This window comes from Asterias rubens, chromosome 13 (assembly GCF_902459465.1).
Source record: "Asterias rubens chromosome 13, eAstRub1.3, whole genome shotgun sequence".
NCBI lineage: Eukaryota > Metazoa > Echinodermata > Asteroidea > Forcipulatida > Asteriidae > Asterias > Asterias rubens.
In genome coordinates this window covers 12,619,308-12,644,641 of record NC_047074.1, presented here as the reverse complement: position 1 = coordinate 12,644,641, position 25,334 = coordinate 12,619,308, and the positions used below count along the sequence as shown (strand labels likewise).

The following is a 25,334-nucleotide window of genomic DNA, read 5'->3' as shown; positions in this document are numbered from 1 at the left end:
CTTAGGGAAGCAAATTTGTGTTAATCTGTACTAAACATTTTCACTGTCTTATTAGTGCTTTTCAATGGGGAATGTTTTCGTTCTAAATCGATTCAAAAAAGGGAATCCTTAAAACAAAAATAACGAATGTACAAAATGTGTAATTGCTAATCTGTAATATAACCAATCAAATCCAGTAGTGGCACTTAGGGAAGCAATTATTGTTTCTGTGTATTAAAATTTTCACTGTTGTAGTGCGTTTGAATTGGCCATTTTGTTGTTCTAAATCGATTGAAAAATGAGAATCCTCAAAACAAAAATCAGGAAAATCTTTGAGGATCGCAATTTTATACTACAGGGGAACGATGCCCTAAGTTACTATTGTAGACATTATATTTGCTTCTGTACATCAACATTTTCACTGTCGTAGTACTTTTCAATTGGTAATGTTTTCATTCCACATCGATTCAAAAAAGCGAATCCTCTTATCAAAAATCAGGGAAAAAAATTAGGACAGCAATTCTACGGGGAGGGGATGCCCTCAGTTGCTATTGTAGCGCTGTCTATTGGGCTGGTGAGGCTTGGTGCGCACCGGCAGGAAACAGCCGTATGCTGTTGACGACTGGACTTCAATTTTGTTTATGCACCAATGAGGAACTTTTTTTCTTTTCTTCTTAATCGAATAAAAAAAGTGCATCTTTAAAAAATAATTACAACAATTTTGGAGGATGGCAATTCTTTATTACTGAAAATAAATTTGCAACTGGATATGCGGCAGTGTGGAGTTAGAGGGAAGTTGCTTAGCGGAGTTGAGAACAAAGAGACCTGGGCCCAATTACATAGAGCTGCTAAGCAAAAAAATGTGCTTAGCATGAAATTTCTTCTTTGATAAAAACAGGATTACCAACCAACTTTCCATTTGTTGTATATTGGTGGTATTCTGATGTTGTTTGCTTATCCTGAAAATCACATGTAAATTTGGTTGGTGATTCTGTTTCATGCAAATATTTCATGCTAAGCAAATTTTGGTGCTTAGCAGCTCAATGAAATTGGGCCCTGTTAAGAAAGTCCCTTGTGCCCAATCACCCCCAAAATACACCGTACATCAATATTTCAAGTTATATTGTGTTAATGAAGCCTAATTATTGTTACGTTACCTAAATTAAGATATAAAAATGTTAATAAAAAGATTGATAAACATAGCCAAAGCCTCCCGGGCATTTTTTGGAGCCAGGCCGTTACCATTAAAGACCTAGCATGGAAATGTGTGATACTATCTTTGCCCCCACCCCCCGCCCCCCCCCCTTTGTTTGTTATTATATCTAGAAGTTGTGATACACGAAGTGTGGCCCTTGGACAATACTGTTTACCGAAAGTGTCCAATGGCTTTAACTGGGTCAATTTTAATCATTACCAGCCTTCATTATTCATCGTTACCAATGCTCCAGTTATTGAACTCCATAAATTAATAATTACGTGTTAGTATAAGAAGACCCATCAGTCCGGATACATTTATTGAACGATTTGGAGCGTAGTGATACAGTAGCACTTAAAGGCCCTGGACACCTTTGATCATTGTCAAAGACCAGTCTTCTCACTAGGTGTATCTCAACGTATGCACAAAATAACAAACCTGTGAAAATTTTAACTCAATTGGTCGTCGAAGTTGCAAGATAATAATGGAAGAAAAATCACCCTTCCCACACAAAGTGGTGTGCTTTCAGATGGTTGATTTCGAGACCTCAAAACCTAATATTTTAGTGGAAAATTACTTCTTTCTCAAAAATTACATTACTTTAGAGGGAGCCGTTTCTCACAATGTTTTATACTATCAACTATTACCAGTAAATTACCAATAGTGTCCAGTGCCTTTAAAGACTAATTAATTACATAATAACTGTATGAGCTTCCGTAGCACAACTACTTCATCAGATATATAAGAATAACAATCGAACGGTTGCAAAGACAAGGCCTGGAATTTCATTTTTGAAAGGGCAAGGCCATTTTCATTTTGCAAAGTGCACTTCCATTGAAAAATCTTGAAGTCTTAAGGGGAACTTTCAAAGGGGCACCAAAGCCAAGACCATGGGGCAACGGATTCAAGCTCTGGTGTTTGATCAGCAGAGAGTGGGTTTGAATCTCGGTCATGACACTTGCTATGTAAAATTGGGGAGGTAGTGCTTTCTGCTCTACCGGCCAGGCTTCGGACTGATAATACATCCGTATGGTCTGTAAAAGGTGTAACCCTGTTTCAGCCCTAGGAGTAGGTGGCAACAGCCTCTGGAATAAAATAATTGTAGCCTACACCTTGAAGTGGCCTTCAGGCCTTACTTGTGTGTCTGGCGACTTGCATAAATAAAAAAAAATAAATACAAAAAATTAAACAGAGGCCCCTAGCCTGCGTGTTATTTCAGGCCTGAAAAACCAAAAGGTAGACTTTCCCTTTAAAGCCATTGGACACTTTCGGTAAACATTATTGTCCAAGGCCCACACTTCATGTATCACAACTTATATATAAAATAACAAACCTGTGAAAATTTAGGCTCAATCGGTCATCGGAGTCGGGAGAAAATAACGGGAAAACCCACCCTTGTATCCGCGCGTTTCGCCGTGTCATGACACGTGTTTAAAATAATTCCGTAATTCTCGTTAACGAGAATTGATATTGTTTTACTGTTTTCTCAAAAAGTAAAGCATTTCATGGAATAATATTTCAAGAGAAGTATTTCACCACTACCTTCTGTAAACCCTGTAAGTTATTTGTAAATCTGTGAACTTTTTTTTTTTCTGTACCGAAAGGGTCCAATGGCTTTAACCTGTCCTCTATTATCACTAGACACTATATTGATTACAAAGCAACACAATCCTTCAAGAGATGGAACATAGCGCATTGGGTTAAGTATTTAAAGGGAACAACTTAAGCCATTGATTAGCGATTATGAACTGCCGCTAATTAAACCCTGACATTTATTGCCAGTTTATTTGTTGCTTCACAAGTTTTTCAGCAAATGTAGGCCTAAATTTCAGTCTACAACTTCAGTTAATACCGGACTGTCTTTGGAAAGATAAAGTAGTAGTATTTGAGAAAACCACTACTTAGCTCTGCGACATTTTCTTGTGGTAAAAAATTAGTGACGGAGAGAAAATGAATTAAGCCATTTACAAGGGCATTGATGAGCTTTTGTGAACTGCCGCTAATTTAACCCTGAAATTCATTACCGGTGTATTTATTGCTGTATAAGTTGTTCAGCAGTTATAGGCCTTCTACTCTAGTTCAGTCTACAACTTCAGTTATTACCCGGACAGTCTTTGGAAAAGATAAAAATTCCAGTAGTTGAGGAAACCACCCCCTCAACGCTTTCTTGTGGTTAAGATTTTGTTTGTCTGCTTGCTGAATGTTAACAGCAATGCTAATAACGAGGTATGCAAGACCTCCGTTGCAGCATCCACTCAAGATTGGATCAAATGGGGAGACAACTTCTACAAAGTCATCATGGAGAAAATGACATGGCTAGAGGCAAGGGATGCCTGTGCTGAGATGGGGGGAGTGATGGTCACCCCAAAATCTGAGAATGAGGGTCGATTCCTCGCAGGAATCACACCCTCCTCCTCAGATAATGTACACCATTTATGGATCAACTGTAATGACCTAATCAATGAAGGTATGTTTAGCAAGAAAAATTTGAGCGAAAAAAGCTGGTACATTTTTGTAACGCTTCTGACTGTCACCCCGAAAAAAAAATATTGATCAAATAGTGAGACCGCCAACAGGGCAATAGATGGCTCAGTAGGTAGAGCATGTTAATCCAGAGGTCGTATTTTTACCTCCATGGTCTGACTCCCATTCTAGTAAATTTTTCTTTGTTCAATTTCAACCCCAAATCAAGGAATTAAAGTTAAACAAATCAAAAGGTTAATACGTGGTTGATCGGAAAAGTATCAAATAAAAACAACATATCAGGCTATATTATTTTTGAGGTTTTTTTCCTTCAAAATCTGAAGTTAATGAAATTTGACCGAGTTGTCCGAGTTTTAGGTACATTTACTGGGCTTCTAATTTAAGCATTAGTGTTTATGTTCTCTTCAGTCTCTGAAAAGGTTACAAAAATTTAACAAACGCAAAATTATATTTTCAGGTACTTGGGAGTGTGACGGACGGACAGATATTCCTTATAAGGCTTGGAGTAGAGGAGAACCCAATGATTATGGCAGCCTTGGAGAAGACTGTGGTGCAACCTACTCAGGAGGCATCATCTGGGTTGATATCCCATGTCACGTTCTCAATTACTCAAAATAATTATCAGCATAAAACCTTTCTTGGTAACAAGTAATGGAGAACTGTTGACGGTATAAAACAATGTGAGAAACGGCTTCCTCTGAAGTAATATAGTTTTCGAGAAAGAAGTTATTTTCCACAAACTTGATTTCGGGACCTTAGATTTAGAATTTGAGGTCTCGAAATCAAGCATATGAAAGCACACAACTTTGTGTGACAGGGGTATTTTTTTCTTTAATTATTATCTCGCAACTTTGACAACCGATTGAGCTCAAGTTTTCACAGGTTTGTTATTTTATGCTTATGTTGAGATACACATAGTGAGAAGACTGGTGTATGACAAACAAATACCAATAGTGTTAAGTGCCTTTTAAAGATAATGATGGTAGAAAGCTTCCCTTAAAATATTACTTGCTGAGGTGCTGTACTTTTTGAGAAATTAGTAAAATTATGTCACACACAAAAATACGTTTTCCATGCTAAAATCATTTTCGTGTCCTGAGACGAAAATTGTTTTTGTGAAATTGTTTAACCCATTTCTCAAATACTAAAGCACCTCAGCAAGTAATATTTTTAGAGAAGCTTTCTATTATCATTATCTCCAAACTGTGTTAGTTTAATGTAAGTCTGTGGACATTGCATTTTGTGTCCGGCAAAAAGTACCCAGACCCTTTAAATGAAGCCCCAACTAATTGTGTATAATTCTGTGTTAGCCCATCTTGTCTACTTTCTAAGATTTATATAATTTATAAGATTTATACAAAGGTTCTCGAATTCATTCTAATTTACTTCGTGTGTTTCTGACGTATACTTCTGTAAGCTGAATAGCTTTTAGTCTTTAGACTTGTTGTTTGGTATTTTGTAAATAAATAAAACAAAAATGAAATTGAATTAAATAAGTATTGGGTCAAAGCCTTGCAAGTCAGTACTGTAGGTATGTCAAACTCTTTCCCTATGTGCTACACAAAAATATAATAATAATAATAGTAATAAAGACATTTGTAAAGCGCCTAATGCAAAAGCTGTTAAGCTCATAACACCATCTTGGATCAGAATTAACAGTCAGTTGTCTGAAGTATTAAATTGAAACCTTGACATTAAAACTTTATGTAAGTCGAACCCTATGTGCTGCACAGAAGAAGAACAACTCTGGATTGAAAATAAAAATCAATTTTCATAAAAGCAGACTACAGAGCTTTTCCAGTAAGAAGTAAATCTAGCTCAATCCTTTTGGCAATAGGCTTTTTTATCTATATATAGATGGGTAAAACTGCCATCCATTGTTCTCTAATCCTAATGCAAGACTTCTCAAGGTAATTGGCTAACATGACTCCTCAAACAGAATACAATTCCACTGACGTGATACTGTAAGTAGAGACTTCATGGCGAGACCTTCACGAGTCGCGCATGCAACAGACTCAAACAGTGTAGGTATTTACAGAGTTATCAAATCTTATTTCGGAAAGGTAGACATTTCAATGTATATTTTGTTTGCGGTATAACACCATGTGTGTGTCTACTTGCCAAGTAATAGTTGCGCTATTTCGGAAAATGTCCTCACTTGTGTTAACCCTTATTCTTGTTGCAACATTTGGATGGTTCAAAATAATGATGATTAACTTTGTTTCCGTCCGAGTTGGAGTATTCGTTAATTGGCAATATGTCTGCTCTCTTGAAAAAAAGACGGTCCAAGAAATTTATTTAATTATCAAAAGTTGTCACACAGACTCCAGTAAAAAGACAAGAATAACAATCATTTGGTGGAATTTTCTTTCAAGATATAAATGTTTTATTTATCAAATCAATTAATCAATGCTTTTAGTTTTTCCAAGACATGAGTACAGAATTTTGCCAATTAAACTTACATCCCATTCCCTGATTTGAAAATCACAGGCATGTGAAAAAAAAAACTCCTGTTTTTTTCTAAGCATGCGATTTTGCCGAGCGCCAAATTTGTGTAGCCGTCAAAGGCTTACGCCAACTTACATTGGGTACGTTCAATTAGCTTCCCTGTGTCGACCTCGCGGTGCTCAGTCGGGTGAGCCCCCGAGGAGAGCTAATCGAACGATCACTCACCCTCTCGTGATGACGTCATGCACCTAGGGCCAGCCCCCAAGTGACCCACCCACAAGCAGGTCACTCGGGGCTGTCCCGGGTGAGCCCCTGGAATGATGTCCAAGCTACTCGAACATGCCAGGGGCAGACCAGGGTCGACCCAGGGAAGCTAACCAAATGCACCCATTATAGAGAGATCAGGCGTTTGATTTTTCGCACATGACAGGACATGACAGGAATTGAAAACTTACAGAATAGTTCCACAGATTTGTTGTTTTATATATTTACGAAATAGGGCACTTATGAAAAGATTTGGTTTTATAAATTTAGCCTTAGTCAAAGACCTTGCAGAGTCATGGCTGTTCTTTTGCCTCAGGTCTTTATCGCACAGCCATGACTCTGATGGCTTTAAATTGTTATTTAACACCTTGTCGCCACTCTTTTATTCCCCTATTCGCTTCTACTTTTTTCTTTTATAATCTATTTACTGTAGGCTCAAGATAAAACTTGTAAATCTATTTAAAGTTATAAGCTGAATCACTTAACACAATCTTGTAGTTCTTCACCAATAATTTTAAACTGTATCTTACGAAAAGATAAATACCGTCATATGGGGGAAATCATGTTATTACTGTATTTTTCTCTTAACTGTAAATTTATACAAATATTGTTATGAGTTGTGTTACATAACAGTTTTATAGTCATTAAAACGGGGGCTACTGGATGCATCGAAATAGTTACTACATTTTTCTATTAAGTGAAGTCCATAGGACACAGAAATAAAATATAACGAGTCTCTTACTTATCAATATCAACCACATACTGATATCTGACACAAAAAGTTGCATCCCCTTAAGGTGATCCCCTGGCTGCACGGAGGTCGTTGGTCAATTCTTTGCTCAACCCCAAGAGTCTTTCACTTTGCGTAAAACGTTGTAAAAATGGTGTGCGCTCGAGAACACTGTAGCCAGAGATGCCATTGGTACCCTCTGTCACCTCTCGCCCCCTTCCCATATTCAAATGTTTTGGGTCAAAAGAAAAACGTAGGGGGCCTATCACTTTGAAACGAGTCCTTATTTCAACCACCAGAAGCTGCAGTACCTTTTACCAAGTAAATTTTTATGGTCATTACGTTTTGGAGTATTTAACGATCTACGACACTACCTTTAAACAGACCAGGAATGTGATGGGCTGTTAAGACAAAACCCGAACTCAGAGCGCTAAGCGCCAAAGCACACGAGCTTGAAACTTTGCAAGCGCGAAGCCCAATCTTAACATTTATCTTTGGTTTTTAAAACCCCCTACTCTGCAGTCTGGGGGTGCTTTTAATATGGTTTTATCTTCATTTAAAGGCAGTGGACACTATTGGTAATTGTCAAAGACTAGCATCCACAGTTGGTGTATCTCAACATATGCATAAAATAACAGACCTGTGAAAATTTGAGCTCAATCGGTCGTCAAAGTTGCGAGATAGTAATGAAAGAAAAAAACACCCTCGTCATACGAAGTTGTGTGCTTTCTGATGCTTGATTTCAAGACCTCAAATTTTAAACTTGAGGTCTTGAAATCAAATTCGTGGAAAGTTACTTCTTTCTCGAAAACTATGGCACTTCAGAGGGAACCGTTTCTCACAATGTTTTATACCATCAACCTCTCCCCATTACTCGTCACCAAGAAAGGTTTTATGCTAATAATTATTTTGAGTAATTACCAATAGTGTCCACTGCCTTTAAATTTTATTCATTTGATCTGAAATGCAAACTTTTAAAAAAACCTGCGAAATCACATCCCTGATATATGAAACAGAAAAGATAAAAAGAAGGCTCTTACTCTTTGGCGAGCTGAACGTTTCCTGGGTTTGCTCCGATGGGTATGCCATGTTTGTGAAGAGCTTGTATAACTTGCTCCCTCATCTCCTTGTTATAAGCGTCAAAATCAAAGACGTTGTTCACCACACTGGCTAGCCCCTCGTTTGGGAATTTCTAGAAAATAGAATTTATGATTATTTTAGAGAATAAAATGTTGGCTCAAAGTCAATAATAATTTTTAATAAAATTTCTAGAGAGTTGAATATTTTGAATATTTTAGTGAATAAAATGCTGCTTCAAACACAAAAATAATTTTTTATAAAATTTCTAGAGAATTGAATATTTTGATTATTTTAGTGAATAAAATGATGCTTCAAAGACAACCAGATCTGTTCACCAAACGGGCTAACCCCTTGTTTAAAAAAATTCTTTTTTTATTTATTATTTTAGGGAATAAAATATTGTATCATAGTCGTTTTCTTCACTAAATTAGTTGTGTCCGTTTTCTAATATTTTTACTTTTTTAACTTTTATTTTTAACAAAATGTTGCATCAAAGTCAAAGAGGTTGTTAACCACACTCACTAGCCCATCGCTCAGATGAAATTTCTAAAAATGTGAATCACTCATAGTTGCTAAGCAAAGTGTGATGTCACGAGACAAATAATTATGGTGATACTGACACCTCATCTTAAAGACACTGGACAGTATTGGTAATTGTCAAAGACCAGTCTTCTCACTTGGTGTATCTCAACATATGCATACAAACAAAACCTGTGAAAGTTTGAGCTCAATTGGTCATCGAAGTTGCGAGATAATAATGAAAGAAGAAACACCCTTGTCACACAAAGTCGTGTGCTTTCAGATGCTTGATTTCGAGACCTCAAATTCTAAATCTGAGGTCTCAAAATCAAGTTCGTGGAAAATTACTTCTTTTACGTTACTTCAGAGGGAGCCGTTTCACAATGTTTTATACCATCAACCTCTCCCCATTACTCGTTACCAAGTGAGCTTTTATGCTAATAATTATTTTGAGTAACTACCAAGAGTGTCCACTGCCTTTAAGATGAGTCTTAGTGCTTTGTGAAACCAAGCCCTGGAATCACATCAACACAATATTTTCTCAAACTATAAAAAAAACACCAACCTGCAGATGTTTGACCATGTTGACGACTTCTCTAGTTGAGTAGGGATACGTAATGAGGCCCTGATCGGCCATCTCACGCAGCTCTCCGAATGCCGACACTAGCTTCTGTAAAGTAGACTCTGGTACATCTGGACCGTACTTGCGTAACATCGTCATTTCCGATTCTATGCTTGGGTTGTCAACGGCGTGACAACTGAATACATCACCTGTGAACATTGATAAGTATTATTAAGTATTATGTAAATCACATTACTCCTTTTTTCGGCATTTTAGGTCAAAACGTCAGGTCGGTGTTTATACCATAGGTATCCATTTAGGTTGAGCAGTTTGCAACAGCTAATTCTATTTTCTCATTTTGTTTTCACTAAGATTACAATTTCTAGACTTTCAGCTAAGTGAGCAGGCCTAATGATGAACTCAAAACACAGAAAATATTATTGGGCCTGGACTGAACGACCTCTGTTCCTTTTGTCGCAGCTTGTCTAATTTAAAATAAAATTTAAGGCATTTATAATCGACCACGATGACCTCAGTTAGAAGATGAGAAAGTTTCTTACCTAAGGATCCGAAGAAGTCGTTACCAAGGAATGGAAAGCCGGGTCGGTTGGCTAAGACTATCATTCTGAAGTCAGGATGAGTCACTATGGTGTTACTGGAAGATGAGGACTGGGCTCCATCTATAATAAACATATCACAGTCATTCTGATAAATTTACAAATTTTGTTTTGTTTATACAGAAATGATCAAAAGATTTAAAGGCACCGGGGTGGATTTCAAAAAGAGTTACGACTAGTCTTATCTCGAGTTAGTCCCTAACTTTAGCCTTTTTTAATATCTCCTAGGACAAGTCCTAAGTTAGGACTAGTCCTAACTCTGGGTGAAATCAACCCCTGGACACTACTGGTCATTACTCAAAATAACTGTAAGCATCACAACACACTTGGTAACGAGCCACGGAGAGCTGTTGATAGTATAAAACATTGTGAGAACAGCTCCCCCTGAAGTAGCGCAGTTATTGAGAAAGAGGTCATTTCTCACTCAAATATTTGTATCTGATAAAAGACTTCAGGCCTGAAGTCTTTTAGGCATGAAGTCTTTTAGGCATCTGAAAGCACACAAACTTGTGCAACAAGGGTGTTTTTTCTTCCATTATTCTCTTTCAACATTGATGACCAATTGAGTGCACATTTTCACAGATTTTGTTATGCATATGTTGGGATACACCAAGCAGACTGACATCAAGTAAGAATACTGGTCTATGACAATCACCAACGATGAAAAAAAAAAAAAAGTGTTAGCAGTATTTATCAAAAATGACTCAACTTTACCTGCTAAAATCTTCCTGCCATCTGCTAGGACCATCTCCCCGCTCTCCACTAAAGACTTCAAAATACAAGTCACATTAGTAGGAGCCTTGTCTGCTTCATCAATGATCAGCACCTGTCCTTGCTTCACAGCGCGCACCTGTTACAAGTAATTAGAAGTGATTGAGTGTCATGGGTTTTAAGGTAATGCACAGCATTAGAGTATACAGCGCTAACACACATTGGTGTCTACGGGTAAAACCCAAATTCAAATTCATTTAAAGGAACATTACAGAATTGGTTTTTGCTAACAAAACAGTTGCTGGCAGTGTAAGCACTTTATGTAAACAACCATACACATAAACTGACAAACCTGTAGAAGTTCGAGATCGATTGGCCGTCTGGGTCACGAGAGAATAGTGAAAAACCGATTACAAATTTTGCATTGCATCGATGCCAAAATAAAAATGAATAAAACGCTCACTGAGCGATAAACGCAAAGTTAGATTATCTTTTTCTCATCAAATAATATGACATTTCAGTCATAAATATTTCAAGGGATGTTTTCTGCTATCATCATCATTAGGCCGTGTAAGTTTTATGTAAATCTGTGATCTTCACAATTTTTGTTTCTCACCAATTCTGTAACGTTCCTTTAATCATCTACTATCATTTTGCTCCTTGAATACTTCTAAGCGCCTTGAGTACTTTGTTTGTTTAGAAACGAGCGCTATATAACACTTCAATATTATATTATTATTATATTATTAAATTGTTAAATTATTATATTATTAATACATTACTTCTAAACCTACCAGTGGAGAATCTTCATAAATGATAATACCGTCCTGAACATTTGGCTGCAGGGTGAGTGACTGGACAGTTGTATCTCTGAAAAAAGAAAAACAACCATAATCAAGAAAGTTCCTTTTAATTCAGTAACTTTGTGTCGTGGTTGTGCAGTCAACAGCAACCCCTACTCAAGCTCTGGTGTTTCTGTTCAGCAGAGTCTGGATTTGGGTACAAGTCATCACACTTGTGTCCTTAAAGAGTCTATGTAACTTTTGTATGACAAAAACACACAATGTCCACAGACTTACACTAAACTGACACAGTTTGAAGATATTGTTGAAGAAAGCTTCCCTGAAAATATTACTTGCTGAGGTGCTGTGTTTTTTGAGAAATGAGTAAAACAATGTCATGAATGATCACGAGATGAAAATTATTTGAGCATGTAAAAACGTATTTCCATGACATTGTTTTACTCATTTCTCAAAAAACTACAGCACCTCAGCAACTAATGTTTTTAGGTATGCTTACAAAAAGTGCCCAAAAACCTTTAAGCATGATCCTTAACCCTTTTTGCCACGTCCTTCAGATGGGACGTAAAGCTGTTGGTCCCATGTGTAAAAGAACCCAGTACACTTATTTAAAAGAGAAAAGGGTTCGCCCCAGTGTTGATTGGCAGCATATTGCGCCACAACACCTTGTAAACCATTACATGGTGCTATTTCAAGGTATTTTTCTCATACTTCAAAAACAGGTAAATAATATTACATACATCTTTGTTCACAGTGAGTAGAGATTCAAGTCATGGCCGAAAACCTGATCTACAAGGTATCGAAACCCTTTAAATAAAATATAAATTACCCTCAAGAAAAACAAAAAACCATATCAAATGACACTAGCAAATCTTGTTGATGGATTTGCAGTCTAAAGCCCGGTTCCTACTTCCTGTGAATGTGAATACGATACAAATTTTGACGTAAACAATTCCCAACGAATAATTCAGCAGTTGAAATCAGTTGAATTATGTGCTCAACTCCTGCGAAACATTTGCAGCGAAAACAGCCTTGTGACGTCAAAATTCGCTTTCGAGGAAGGTACAATGTATGAACCGGGCTTTAGGGTGTGGACTCACCGATGAAGTTGCACATATTGGCGTGGTTTGTTGAGCAGATGCAAGAAACGATCAACTATCTTGTTCTTACCGACGCCTTGGTTACCAACCAACAAGAGATGCTCACCGAGAATGAAGTCTTTCAACATGGCCGCCATAATGTTCAGATGCTGCAAACAAAGTGTACTATTATATACTATTATTATTACAGGAGTAGGTCTCTTAATTCAAACGAAGTCCTACATACGTCCTACAAAATTTGTAAAAAATGTGTAGATTAAAGCGCCTTGAGCGTCACTAAATGACGGGTATGCCTTCTATATAAGCAGCCACTATTATTATTATTATTTATTTTTATTGAGAAATCTACAAACCTGTGCATTCTCATAAAAGAGAGTGTCCGGTACCATCATCATGTTCTCTGGGTTGAATACCGCCATCTCTGTATCTCCAATACGTAACTTCCCATTCCGAACCTCACCTAAAAAATGAATATTCATGAAACACACAAGGTCAAGGGTCACCATTCAAAACACTGTATGCCAAAAGGTCACTCATACATAACTTTCCATTCCGTACCTCACCTAAAAGAATGAATATTCATGAATCACAATGGTCAAGGGTTACCAGTCAAAACAATGTAAGCCAAACAGTCACTCATACTTAAAGGCACTGGACACTATTGGTAATTGTCAAAAACTAGTCTTCACAGTTGGTGTATCTCAACATATGCATACAATAAAAAACATGTGAAAATTTGAGCTCAATTGGTTGTCGAAGTTGCGAGATGATAATGAAAGAAAAAAACACCCTTGTCCACACAAAAATGTGTGCTTTCAAATGCTTGATTTCGAGACCTCAAATTCTAAGTCTGAGGTCTCGAAATCAAATTTGTGGAAAATTACTTCTTTCTCGAAAAATATGTCACTTCAGAGGGAGGTGTTTCTAACAACTTTTTATACTATCAACCTCTCCCCATTACTCATAATCAAGAAAGGTTTTACTGCCTTTAACTATCAACCTCTCCCCATTACTCATAATCGAGAAAGGTTTTACTGCCTTTAACTATCAACCTCTCCCCATTACTCATAATCAAAAAAGGTTTTACTGTCTTTAACTATCAACCTCTCCCCATTACTCATAATCAAGAAAGGTTTTACTGCCTTTAACTATCAACCTCTCCCCATTACTCATAATCAAGAAAGGTTTTACTGCCTTTAACTTAAAATGTAAATGAAAAGAATACCTCATTTTCTAGTAATTTTTTAATTTTTCCAAAAAAGATAAAAATGTTTTCTTACAAGAAAGAGCTCTTTCCACATCCACATCGTCAGCTGCTTGTTGGGCATGTATCCCACAATCCCTCAGTGCTTTATCTAATGCCTGTCGAGCTTGCGGCGGTAGGAACCTTGGAGGGGGAAAAAAAAAAACAGTTTTAAAATAATTTCGAAGGTAACTTTCAGAATTATTTGTAACCACTTTTTTCCTTTAGAGAAAGTAAGGAATTCTAATTCATGAAGTAAATACAAAACTCCTGTTTTAGATAATACCAATAGGTGGAAACGTTGCTTAAAATTTATGAAAAAAATTGAGTCAAAATTGTTCACAACAAAATGGCCTACCTTGTTAGTTCGCAAAGTAAAAGAAAACTGTACAATTTCGAGGCATATTTGAACATCTTTCTAACCATATGCATTTTATAACAACAGGTTACAAACGCTTTTCATAGACCAACCCGATCCGAAGCAGTGTGTCCCTTTGAAGAAATGATCTCTCAGATTGATAATAAGATATATTTTGATGGTCCTGACCTTGAGAGACAAGCTTTATTGATGGCTTCATGCAACCCCTCGTCCGGGTAGTTAGTCAACCGCCGAGCGATCCGAAGCAAGTTACGAGTGGACAGGGATGACGCTAAAGATTGCAGCTATTGCAAAGAATGAAATGGAATATGGTGAAACAAATCAAGAGTCAAAGGGATACGGACAATTTTAAAATCACTTATTCCCATTCGGTGATGTTTGGCAATCCACATTGCCAACAAATATCAATAGAATATTATTTGTTCACAGGATTCAGGAAGTACTGAGTATACAGTGCTTTACTCTTGCCTACAAAGTTAAACATGGTCTAGCCCCTAAATATATTTTGGAATTATTTAACCCTAAAAAGCAACCTACAACTCGTGTTCTCCGATCATCATCTACCGCCCAACTGGAATTCAACTCTGGTCCTATCCCCAGCACTCGCTATGGAAACCGCTCCTTCTCAATCGCCACTCCCACTCTTTAGAACAATCTTCCCGTTCACATCCATGCCTCCACTACACTGGACTCATTTCAAACCGCTCTTAAAACACACTTATTTAAATCCATCTAAGCTGTTCAGTTTCTGCTATTTCATCCCGCGTTTAGTTGTCATTTTTTTGTTATCATTCACTTCTTGTCCAGCGCTTAGAGACCTGGTATTAAACGCTATATAAATGCATGTTACGTTTACTATTATTGTTACTTTACAAACCACGATGTTCGGGTAAAACCAACAAATATTCTTTATCCGTGATCAGGGTTGTAGCTAGACTATATTTAATGGTGGGCAACAAATCCAACTTTTTCAAAGTTCACCAAGGAAGAGCAGATCAACAAAATCATTCTTATTCAATTATGGTGCCATAATTGCTGAAGTGGGGCCAAATTTCTAAACTTTGTGTTATGGGGCCATGCAATAAGTTGAATGGCCTTTTAAATAATGTTCTTTCTCTGTGACATTTGATACTCTTTATCATTGGGTGGCACAATGTATTTTGCTCAGAGTGCTGGGTAAAAATTGTAAGTCCTAGGCAGGCCCGCCCAGCACCGCCCACAAACTTAATGTAAAAAAGTCAAAAACATTTACTTTCAACTTACTGTGGTATCTCCAGAGCTTCTTAAGAAGTGGGTCACCTTAAGCAGAGGCTCCAGGGTGCTTGAGTGAGTGTTGGGAACCTACAAAATAACAAACAAACAAACAATAATAATACAAATAACGATACTAGGTTCTTACATAGCGCTTTATTTACACTCCTGGGGGCATGTCAAAGCGCTCAGTATTATTTCCTGCAAAGTATATGGGACTTTGTTTGAATTGTAAAGAGGCCTATGCCGCTCGAGTCGTTGTCCAAGCCAGAAAATACGACCACATTTCCTACATTGGCTCCCCATTGCAAAGAGGATCACCTTCAAAATCTGCCTCCTTGTGTTCAAAGTTCTGCATGGACAAGCCCCACAGTATCTTTGTGAACTCATCTTCACTAAGCACAGCAGTCGTGCTCTACGGTCTGCTGGATCTCACTTGGCGCTGGTAGAGCCAAGGTCTAGAACAATTCGTTACGGAGACCGTGCTTTCGCCAAAGCTGCTCCTGCCCTATTGAATAAGCTCCCTGTCTCACTTCACAAAACAACATCACTCAACGACTTCAAGAACTTCAACAACAACAACTAAAAACCACTTGTTTACTTAGACTTTCATTGGGTATAAGTTAAATGATGTTTATTCTTGATTTTCTATCGATAATGTTTTTGTTTTGGCGCCTTGATCGGTTTTCTGGAGATGTGCGTGTTATAAATCCATATTATTATTATTATGTAATGGTTTACAAGGTGCTGCGGTGTAACATGCTGCCGATCAGACCAGGCACACTGGGGCAAGCCCCTTCTCTTTACAATAAATGCACTTGTTTCTTTTATGTGCACTACAAGGTATAAGCTAGTAGGGAGACTGCCAACATTTGGCTCGTACATTTTATCCACGAATCTTCACTTTCTCGTCCATTCTCCTTAACATAAAACCACTCAACATACCATTCCCTGTATCACGTCCATCTCTTCAGCAAACGACAGAGGGCGTAAGTGGTGATACAAGAAGAGCGTGAGGAGTTCAGGGTTGAGCCATTGTTGGGTGCTACTCCCTATGACTGGGGGTTCGGCGAGGGCCACCACACGAAAGGAAGGATGGATTGGAAAGATGGACCTGCATAGATTCATTGTCAAAGGAAGATTTAAAGTAATTTTTCAAATGCAGTAAAATTCAGTAATTTTTTTTAAAGAAACATTCATCGCAGACTTTGAATTTTAACACAAGAATCCAATGATGAATACCATGGTCGCTTCACATCAGTTTACAACAATAACAAATTATTTAAAACAGTAGAGGGCAGCAGAGCAAACAAGTTAAATCTATTAAGCCAAATTTCATATAGCTGTTAAAGCAGAAAATATTGCTTGACAAAATGGTCAAGTCTAAACCAACCTGTCTTTCATTTGTTCGTCAGTTAATCCGGTTTGTTGCTTCAAGGTCTGGTACCTGTCATCCTTCAGTAGTCTGGTGCCATCAAATAAACTGATATCGCGGTCGTGGACCAACCTTTAAGAGAAGATCAAAACAGTTTGATGTAAATTTTCACAAAAGTTTAACGTCACACTAAATTCACATGGGCATGCAGTCGAGCGTAAATTTTGAGCTCAATATTTCTGTTCCAATGCGGGCCCAAGGCAAGTTTACAATTTATTTATCTTTTCATTCTATATTTTATCCACACCATGCAAAATTTCAAACAAGACTACGGCCAAATAAAAAATAAAACATGTTTAGCATCCCCGCCGCTTCCTTTATAGAGGCCGCCTCATTTTTTATATTTTTTTTATATGATCTGACGAAAAAACAAATTTTGAAAAAAAAAGCTCAGCCAAACTGTGTTAAAAATTTTGTTGACCCGCCACTTTGTGAAAAAAAAGGCCCTCCTCCTTCCTTTTTTCAATCAGGCAGGATGCCAAACATGTTTTTGTATTTATTTGGCCTATGACAGATGTTAAATTCTACCTGTGCAGTACAGCCAGTGTACTTGGATTGACTCTGTGCAGACCATCCAGCAATGCTATACTGCCCTCTAGAGCCGCTGTGATGAGAGGTGCAAGTCGCCATGTTGTGTCACCATTAGGGAGGGTCCCACGTTGTTGTAAAAGGTCACGGGAGGTCATATCCTGAAAAGAAATTGTTATGTCAGCGTTACAAACCTAATACCTTATTAGTCGAGTTTGCTCAGTGGTATAAGCAATATTGGCATATATATGACAATACCCGCTGGTATTGTCGAAAGGTCACGGGAGTTAGACACAGATGGACAAATTGTGTTGTCAGCAGTAACGGACATGGGCAGCTGTAATTCCGAATAGGCTTATTTTGCCTCTACCTTTGGGGGACCCCGGTTCGAATCCCACTGGAGGCACTATGTGGATTGGGTTTACAGTGCCTACCTGACTGCGTGGGTTTTCCCTGGAATAATTCTCAGGGGTTTTTCTCCCACATCTCAAACTGAACCTTCCTTCCTGGTCTTCTCTCCATTTGTGTTCTTGGCTAGTACAGTAAATAAGTTCACATTTCTGAGAGCTCCTGGCTTCACAACCAACAATAATGAGGAAGGAACTAAAAATTGTGTCACGGTAATTTGGTGTAACTCCTTACCTGATAAAGCATGACTGGTTCCACCCTGTACCCCAAGATGTCAGCAAACTTCCTCATCAAAACACTCTTGCCACACCCCTAAAGTCAAAAGTTCAAAAGAAAACTTCCTTGTACAAGACTTTTCAGAGATACAGGTAGGGTATATCTCTGGTAATTACTCCAAAATTTAATCACCATAACAACTTACCTGGTATAGAAGCAACTGTTGATAATGTAAAGCATTTTGAGAAACAATCTCTTGGGAAAAATACAATTTTAGAGAAAGGGATTTAAAAAATATTTAAATTTGAGAACACTTTCTCAGATTGTGTATTCTAATGAAGGCTTGTTCTTACTGTGTGGACATAAATGCTATCACATTTTGAAATGATAATTTCACAGGTCAGTTTTATTGTATATTGACCTCTTGCACGCGTATCACACGCAGCGACCAATGCCACGCTCACCATGTTGGTGGGCAGTTAGGTTTACGTGTATTAACGCCGCGTCGCCTAAAATGCTCACTTTACTGCATAACGCGCAGCATAGAGTTATATATAAAAACGCACAGTAAAATTGACCACCAGTATGGCGCATTCAAGATTTTTCTGCTGATGACGTCAGGTGAAATGGGTCAATATCTCAAGTTCTATAGGATTTCAAAAATCTGCAATATGAACTTGCTAATTTTTGTATTTTTGTAACGCGCTTAATGCTTTTTGTTATTTTCTTGTTATTATTATCCTACCTTTTGCCCAATGATACAGAAATCTTGTACTGAGTGAGACAGAAGCATGTCGGCAAGGAGGCCCTCGTGTGACGGTGTGGTGATAAACCGCTGATGCTCATTATGTGGCAGCGGGGTGGTAGTTCCGATGGGTACCTGTTTGAGAACAGAGAATGACAAATCATAAATTTAAAGGGACACATTGCCTTGGATCGGGTGAGTTGGTCTATGAAAAGCATTTGAAACTGTTTGTTATAAAATGCATATAATAATAATAATATCGAAGTCTTATATAGCGCACGTATCTACCAAACAAGGTACTCAGGGCGCTGAGTAATATACAAACTTTCAGAATGATAGGTTATTGAAGTGATGAATTCTGAGACCCAATTATTTAGCACCTTATAAGGGTTTACAAGGTGCTACGGCGCATTAAGCAGCCTCAACCAGGAACACCGGGGCGAACCTCTTCTCTTTTCGAAAAGTGCACTGGGTTCTTTTACATGCGTTACACAACACATGGGACAAACAGCTTTATGTCCCATCTGAGGGACGAAGCAATGGTTAAGTGTCTTACTTAAGGACACAAGTGTCACGGAAACATGAGAAGTATGATTTAAAAGTAGAACAAAACGATCCACACAATTATGCCTCCAAAAAAATTGCATGGTTTTCCTTACGCGTCGAGAACATACACGGCATGCCAATTTGTAGAGTCAAATTTTTGACACAAACAAAATTGTTTGTTCGCATAGTGAATGGATAACTATGATTTTTGCAAGGCATTGCTTGTTACCAAGTAAGTTTTTAAGCTAATCAAAATGTTTAGTAATTACCAAACAGTGCCTTTAATTTGTGTTCTATTTCAAACTGAAACACAACCCTATCTTTCAAATCAACTCACCTGTAACTGGGAGCTTTCTCCGTTGCTTCCCATGGTAACTATTGCCACGGGAGCTGCATCGTGACTGGTCGGTTGGACTGAAACCACTCGATGGGTCTTCACGTTTCCGTACTTGTCTTCTAGTAATTCAAATCGCTGCAAACGAGAAATACAGACATAATTTCTTTATCAATTTTGGAACAATAGAAATATCTGCTTAAGCGTAAGCACATTTCACAGGTTAGCAAAACAAAATTACGAGTACAGCTTAATGCATTCACCATGGATTTGCAATGTTTTGCTATTCACGTTCATAAAATAAGCACAGGACTGGGTAGCATGCCTTTTCGTGAGCTTAAGGTTAGCAGCGCTATGAAATCAAAACTCGCTCAGTAAGCATAAAATCATACAATTGTCCAGCAGCCGATTTCACAAAACTCTACGCAACTGCGTAAGTCCACTTGCGCAACGTTTATGGCGCAAGTTGCTTCATAAACATTGCGCAAGTGGACTTACCCAGTTGCGCAAAGTTTCGTGAAATCGACTACAGGGGTGGACTTCACAAAGATAGTCCTAACTTAGGACTAGTCCTAGGACTCTTAAGGATGCGAAGCGATTTTTCGACGTCACATGGCTGTTTCAGGAATTAACTCAAGAATGTACCGAGCTAAACTCAAGATAAAACTAGTCTTATCTCAAGGTGAAATCAACCCCGGGTCTTTAGGTTTATTTCTCACCTTCAAGGCATCTACCACCACACTCCTCCCCTCCTTGGGGAGGAACACAGCATAAGGGTAAAGGTGATAGAGTAACTTCTGAGGCGAGGCATTGGAAACGGAATTCTGCAAAGAGAGTGGAAAACAATTTGTTTAGTAATTTATTTTTCTATTTCTCATCTCAAGTTCAATAAAAAATTACACACAAATGATGTATAAAAAAAGATATGGAGAAGTGAAGACTGACCATGCAGCTTCCACTCTCATGCATCATGAGGAAACGTATCTCTTTGGAACTCCTTGCCTGGTGCATGTTTCCTTCCATCCTACAATCTATACTCTTTTAAGAGGTATATCGATTCCTACGTTCAGCTCCACCGAGTTCTTTCCAATTTTTAAGAATTTTTCTTTTTGTAGCCCTATACTAAGAGTGGCTTTTAGACTTATTTGGGGTAAACTTACATTAAAAAAAACAAAATGTTTAAATACTGCAGTGGTTTGGTCACCTCTAACGAATGGGAACATATTGGATTGCTAAGCAACTTTACAACTGGTCACCAACCCATGGGAAACGTCGTCCAGGACACCCTAGGACAAGATGGGAAAATGTAATCCAGAGGGACCTCTCCAGACTGGGCACTGGGTGGTCTGTGGAGGAGGCAGGAGTGGCAGCTCAAGAGATCGGTCTATTTGGAAGCGTCTCACCAGTCAGGCAGCTGGTGCAGAAATGCAGGATGCTAACTGATGATGATGATGATGATGGTGTGCTTATAAAAGGGTCTCGGTACTTTTTGTAGGACAACCATCACAATGTCCACATATTTACACTAAACTTAAACAGTTTGAAGATAATGATGGTAGAAAGCTTCCCTTAAAATATTACTTACTGAGGTGCTGTAGTTTTTGAGAAAATGAGTAAAACAATTCACATATCTTTTGTGACACTGTTTTACTCATTTTTCAAAAACTACAGCACCTCAGCAAGTAGTAATTCAAGGTAAGCTTTCCATTATCTTCAAACGGTGTAAGTTTAATGTAAATCTGTGGACATTGTGTTTTGTGTTACAAAAAAGTACCCAAATCCTTTAAGGATTTGAAAAGTTAGCTTACCAAGATTTGGACGATGCTAGCGAGATTCTCGAGGGGGAAGTCCGGAAGACTCAGTGAGGCCAGCTCTGGGCTACGGAGAGCCGTTGCAAAAGACAACATCTGAGACACTCTGGAAAGATCAAAAAGAAAAGTTTATAAAACAGATTGATATTTTCTGAAAATCTTAAAGAAACAAGTGTCGATTTCACAAAGAGAGTCTTAACTTAGGACTAGTCTAAGGACTTAACTTAGGACTAGTCTAAGGACTTCAAAGATTAAAGGCAATGGACACTATTGGTAACTACTCAAAATAATTATTAGCATAAAACCTTTCTTGGTGACGAGTAATGGGGAGAGGTCTATGGTAATAAACTTTGTGAGAAACAGCTCCCTCTGAAGTGCCATGGTTTTCGAGAAAGAAGTAATTTTCCACGAATTTGATTTCGAGACCTCAGGTTTAGAACTTGAGGTCTCGAGGTCTCTAAACACACACAACTTCGTGTGACAAGTGTGTTTTTTCCTTTCATTATTATCTCGCAAGTTTGATGACCGATTGAGCTCAAATTTTCACAGGTTTGTTATTTTATGCATATGTTGAGATATACTAACTGTGAAGGCTAGTCTTTGACAATTACCAATAGTGTCCACTGCCTTTAAGTTGTAAAATAATTATTGTCATGATAACAATAATGAAATTTGTCTTCTCTGTTTATAAAGGAGAGTAAATACAAGCAAAGACATAACAATCTTAGTTTCAAATATTTATATATTTTTTATTAATTGTATAAGTGATTTTTTTTTATAAAGGTTTTATTGTCATTTTTTGGGGGGTGGGGTTTACAAAAAAACGGATTTCCAATTAAAAACAGAGAAATAACATCACTGATTAAATACTTACTTGTCCGAGGGAAGGTTGGCTCCTAGGGAGTTCAGAACATCCAACTGGTCCTAAAAGAAATGAAGGAAAACATGAAAGACACTTCAGTTCAGATTGTTCAACTGGTCCTCAACAAATGAAGGAACAAATAAAGGCCAGTACAGTTTAGATTGTCTAAATAATCCCAAACAATGAAGAAACAAAATGAAAGACAGTACAGTTCAAATGTATTGTCCAACTGGTCCTTAAAAAAGGAAGGAAAAAATTATTAAATTACAAAAAAAGCAAGGACAATCGTTGCAGCCAAATTTTCAATTGGTCGAAAAGGATAGTTCATAATGCCTTGCACTGAAAAATGTATACTGAACAATTAAAAACTCCTCACAAACAATTGTTTACCTTGAATGGAAGCGGGTTAATATCCCTGGCCTGGAACCGAGAACGTAGGGGAGGATCCAACGGGTTGCCACGGTAACGGGGTACGGGGAGCCCCAGGGCGATGACCCTGAAGTCTTCACTGACACGGACGAGCCGCCACGTATCCAGCTCCTCTTGGGTGTGATCCTAAAACAAGGAAGAATAATAATAATAATAATAATAACCGTATTTATAACGCGCCTTTTGCCAAAGGCTACAAAGCGCCAGGTATTATTACTGCAAGGAGTGGTGCGAATTTTCGAGATATAAGACCTAATCCTTAAGCACCATGTAATGGTTTACAAGGTGCTGTGGCGCAATATGCTGCCAGTCCAGCCAGGAACACCGGGGCGAACCCCTTCTCTTTTCGATAAGTGCACATGCGTGTACACAACACATGGGACCAACGACTTTACGCCCCATCCGAAGGACCAAGCAATGGTTATGTGTCTTGCTTAAGGACACAAGTGTCACGGCTGGGGATTCGAACCCACACTCTGCTGATCAGAAACACCAGAGTTTGAATTCGGTGCTCTTAACCGCTCGGCCACGACACTCCCAAATCAGAGTCCTATTTTATTTCGTCTAGTTGGTGAGACACTGCTCTAGAATAGCAACGGTCGTTGGTTCGAATCCCACCAGATTAATAAGCCTCTGATTTTCTTTCCCAGCGCCCTGGAAAGTGCAAAACCAAAACTAATATTGATATAGCTGCTTAAGCCGAGTATGTGGCTTAACAATTTTCTGCTTAGCAGAAATAAGCAGGATACCAGTCACAATCTGTACTTTTGACTTGGAAGTTTGGTTGGTAACCTTATTCTGGTAAGCATGAATTTGTTATGATTAGCTAAACAAATTTTTTTTTTTTAACTACGATACTTCAGAGAGAGTTTGGCCCCGAAGAGAGAAAAATTTTCTGGTTCCTCTTCATGTAATTGGATTCTGCATTATCATTGCTTGTGTGTACACAAGGAACATGACTAGGAATGGGATGTAGTGAAGGTCAGCACCTTAAGGAGTTTGTCGTATCTCTCGGCCGCCACAAGGAAGCGTCCGTCCTCCAGCTGCATCTCTCTGTTCTCCAGGAGATTGTTCAGTACGGGTAAGACGTTCCTCTCTGCTTTCTCCACACCGTCGATCACCAAGATGCGTCCCTGAGTTGCTGCTCGCACTGCACACTGTCAAGACAAATTATAGGAAATAGTGACTTTTTATTTTCTCAAGTGCTACCCACATGACAGCAATGTAACACTGGCCCTTGCTTAATTTGTGCATGGTTTTAAAATGTAGGAATTATTTGACGAGATTTTACAAGAGACCTTGGACAGTACACAAATTGTTGTCCTTTCACGCAAGGGACCATTAAATGGCTCTTATGTAAAAGGGACCTTAAAGACACTCGACACTATTGGTAATTGTCGAAGACTAGCCTTCACAGTTGGTGTATCTCAACATGCATAAAATAACAAACCTGAGAAAGTTTGAGCTCAATCGGTCGTTGAAGTTGCGAGATAATAATGAAAAAAGAAAAAAAAACCTTGTCACACGAAGTTGTGTGCTTTTAGATGCTTGATTTCGAGACCTCAAATTCTAAATCCGAGGTCTCAAAATCAAACTACCAATAATGTCCACTGCCTTTAAGAGCAAAGTATACCTTTGGTTTTTTGGAAACATTTTATTGTTTCAATCCTATGTGAATGTAGTTGTGTACAAACAAATTAAACTGTGAAAATGTTGGGACAACATTGAAAATCCGGAGTGAAAATGTCCATACAGGAAGAAAAATTCTTTCAGGGATACACAATCTGAGAAACGTTAACTGTCGTTAAAGGCAGTGGACACTTTTGGTAGTTACTCAAACTAATTTTTATCATAAAAACCTTTCTTGATTACGAGTATTGGGGAGAAGTTGATAGTATAAAACATTGTGAGAAACGGCTCCCTCTGAAGTGACGTAGTTTTCGAGAAAGAAGTACTTTTCCACGAGTTTGATTTCGAGACCTCAGATTTAGAGTTTGAGGTCTCGAAATCAAGCATCTGAAAGCGCACCAATTTGTGCGACAAGGGTGTTTTTTTCTTTCATTATTATCTTGCAACTTCGACGACCAATTTAGCTTAAATTTTCACAGGTTTGTTATTTTATGCATATGTTGAGATACACCAACTGTGAAGACTAGTCTTTAACAATTACCAATAGTGTCCAGTGTCTTTAAGCAGCTCTATGAAATTAGGCCCTGGTGCTGAATCCTTTACCTGGTCAATATAGAAGGCAGTCCCTTCTTTAATCTCCCTGCGTTGTTTCAGGTCGGATTCTGTCGTATCTCTCGTCAGTGCTAGATACTCCACTTCTCGCTTTGTCAATTCCTGTTCATCAATCAACCAATATAATAATAATAAATAATAACAGTGGCGTGTTCAGGGATGTGATAGGCTGTTGAAAAAAAAACGGAACAATGAGCGCAGAACGTGAAAGCTTCCGAGTGCGAAAGCTTGTGAGGGCGAAAGCTTGTGAGCATGAAAGCTTGTGAGAGCGAAAGCTTGTGAGCGGGAAAGCTTGCGAGTGCGAAAGCTTGTGAGCGGGAAAGCTTGTGAGCATGAAAGCTTGTGAGCGCGAAAGCTTGTGAGCGGGAAAGCTTGTGAGCGGGAAAGCTTGTGAGCGGGAAAGCTTGTGAGCGCGAA

General features: G+C 38.3%; 1 protein-coding gene across 1 annotated transcript in view; it reads right to left on the bottom strand.

Annotated features, from left to right (window-relative positions):
* Positions 1 to 25,334, bottom strand: part of LOC117298918 (von Willebrand factor A domain-containing protein 8-like) — a 49,612-nt gene that overhangs the window by 21,252 nt on the left and 3,026 nt on the right. The window contains exons 5-26 of the mRNA XM_033782296.1: positions 24,909 to 25,019; positions 23,666 to 23,833; positions 22,638 to 22,802; positions 22,260 to 22,309; positions 21,383 to 21,491; positions 20,294 to 20,398; positions 19,578 to 19,712; positions 18,695 to 18,829; positions 17,968 to 18,045; positions 17,326 to 17,486; positions 16,756 to 16,869; positions 16,308 to 16,476; positions 15,375 to 15,452; positions 14,280 to 14,395; positions 13,770 to 13,876; positions 12,843 to 12,949; positions 12,490 to 12,638; positions 11,384 to 11,459; positions 10,593 to 10,728; positions 9,822 to 9,941; positions 9,265 to 9,470; positions 8,141 to 8,292 (exon numbers count right to left, since the gene is read on the bottom strand). Of these exons, the coding sequence (XP_033638187.1) occupies positions 8,141 to 8,292; positions 9,265 to 9,470; positions 9,822 to 9,941; positions 10,593 to 10,728; positions 11,384 to 11,459; positions 12,490 to 12,638; positions 12,843 to 12,949; positions 13,770 to 13,876; positions 14,280 to 14,395; positions 15,375 to 15,452; positions 16,308 to 16,476; positions 16,756 to 16,869; positions 17,326 to 17,486; positions 17,968 to 18,045; positions 18,695 to 18,829; positions 19,578 to 19,712; positions 20,294 to 20,398; positions 21,383 to 21,491; positions 22,260 to 22,309; positions 22,638 to 22,802; positions 23,666 to 23,833; positions 24,909 to 25,019 (2,747 nt within the window). The remainder of the gene's footprint in view (positions 1 to 8,140; positions 8,293 to 9,264; positions 9,471 to 9,821; positions 9,942 to 10,592; positions 10,729 to 11,383; positions 11,460 to 12,489; positions 12,639 to 12,842; positions 12,950 to 13,769; positions 13,877 to 14,279; positions 14,396 to 15,374; positions 15,453 to 16,307; positions 16,477 to 16,755; positions 16,870 to 17,325; positions 17,487 to 17,967; positions 18,046 to 18,694; positions 18,830 to 19,577; positions 19,713 to 20,293; positions 20,399 to 21,382; positions 21,492 to 22,259; positions 22,310 to 22,637; positions 22,803 to 23,665; positions 23,834 to 24,908; positions 25,020 to 25,334) is intronic.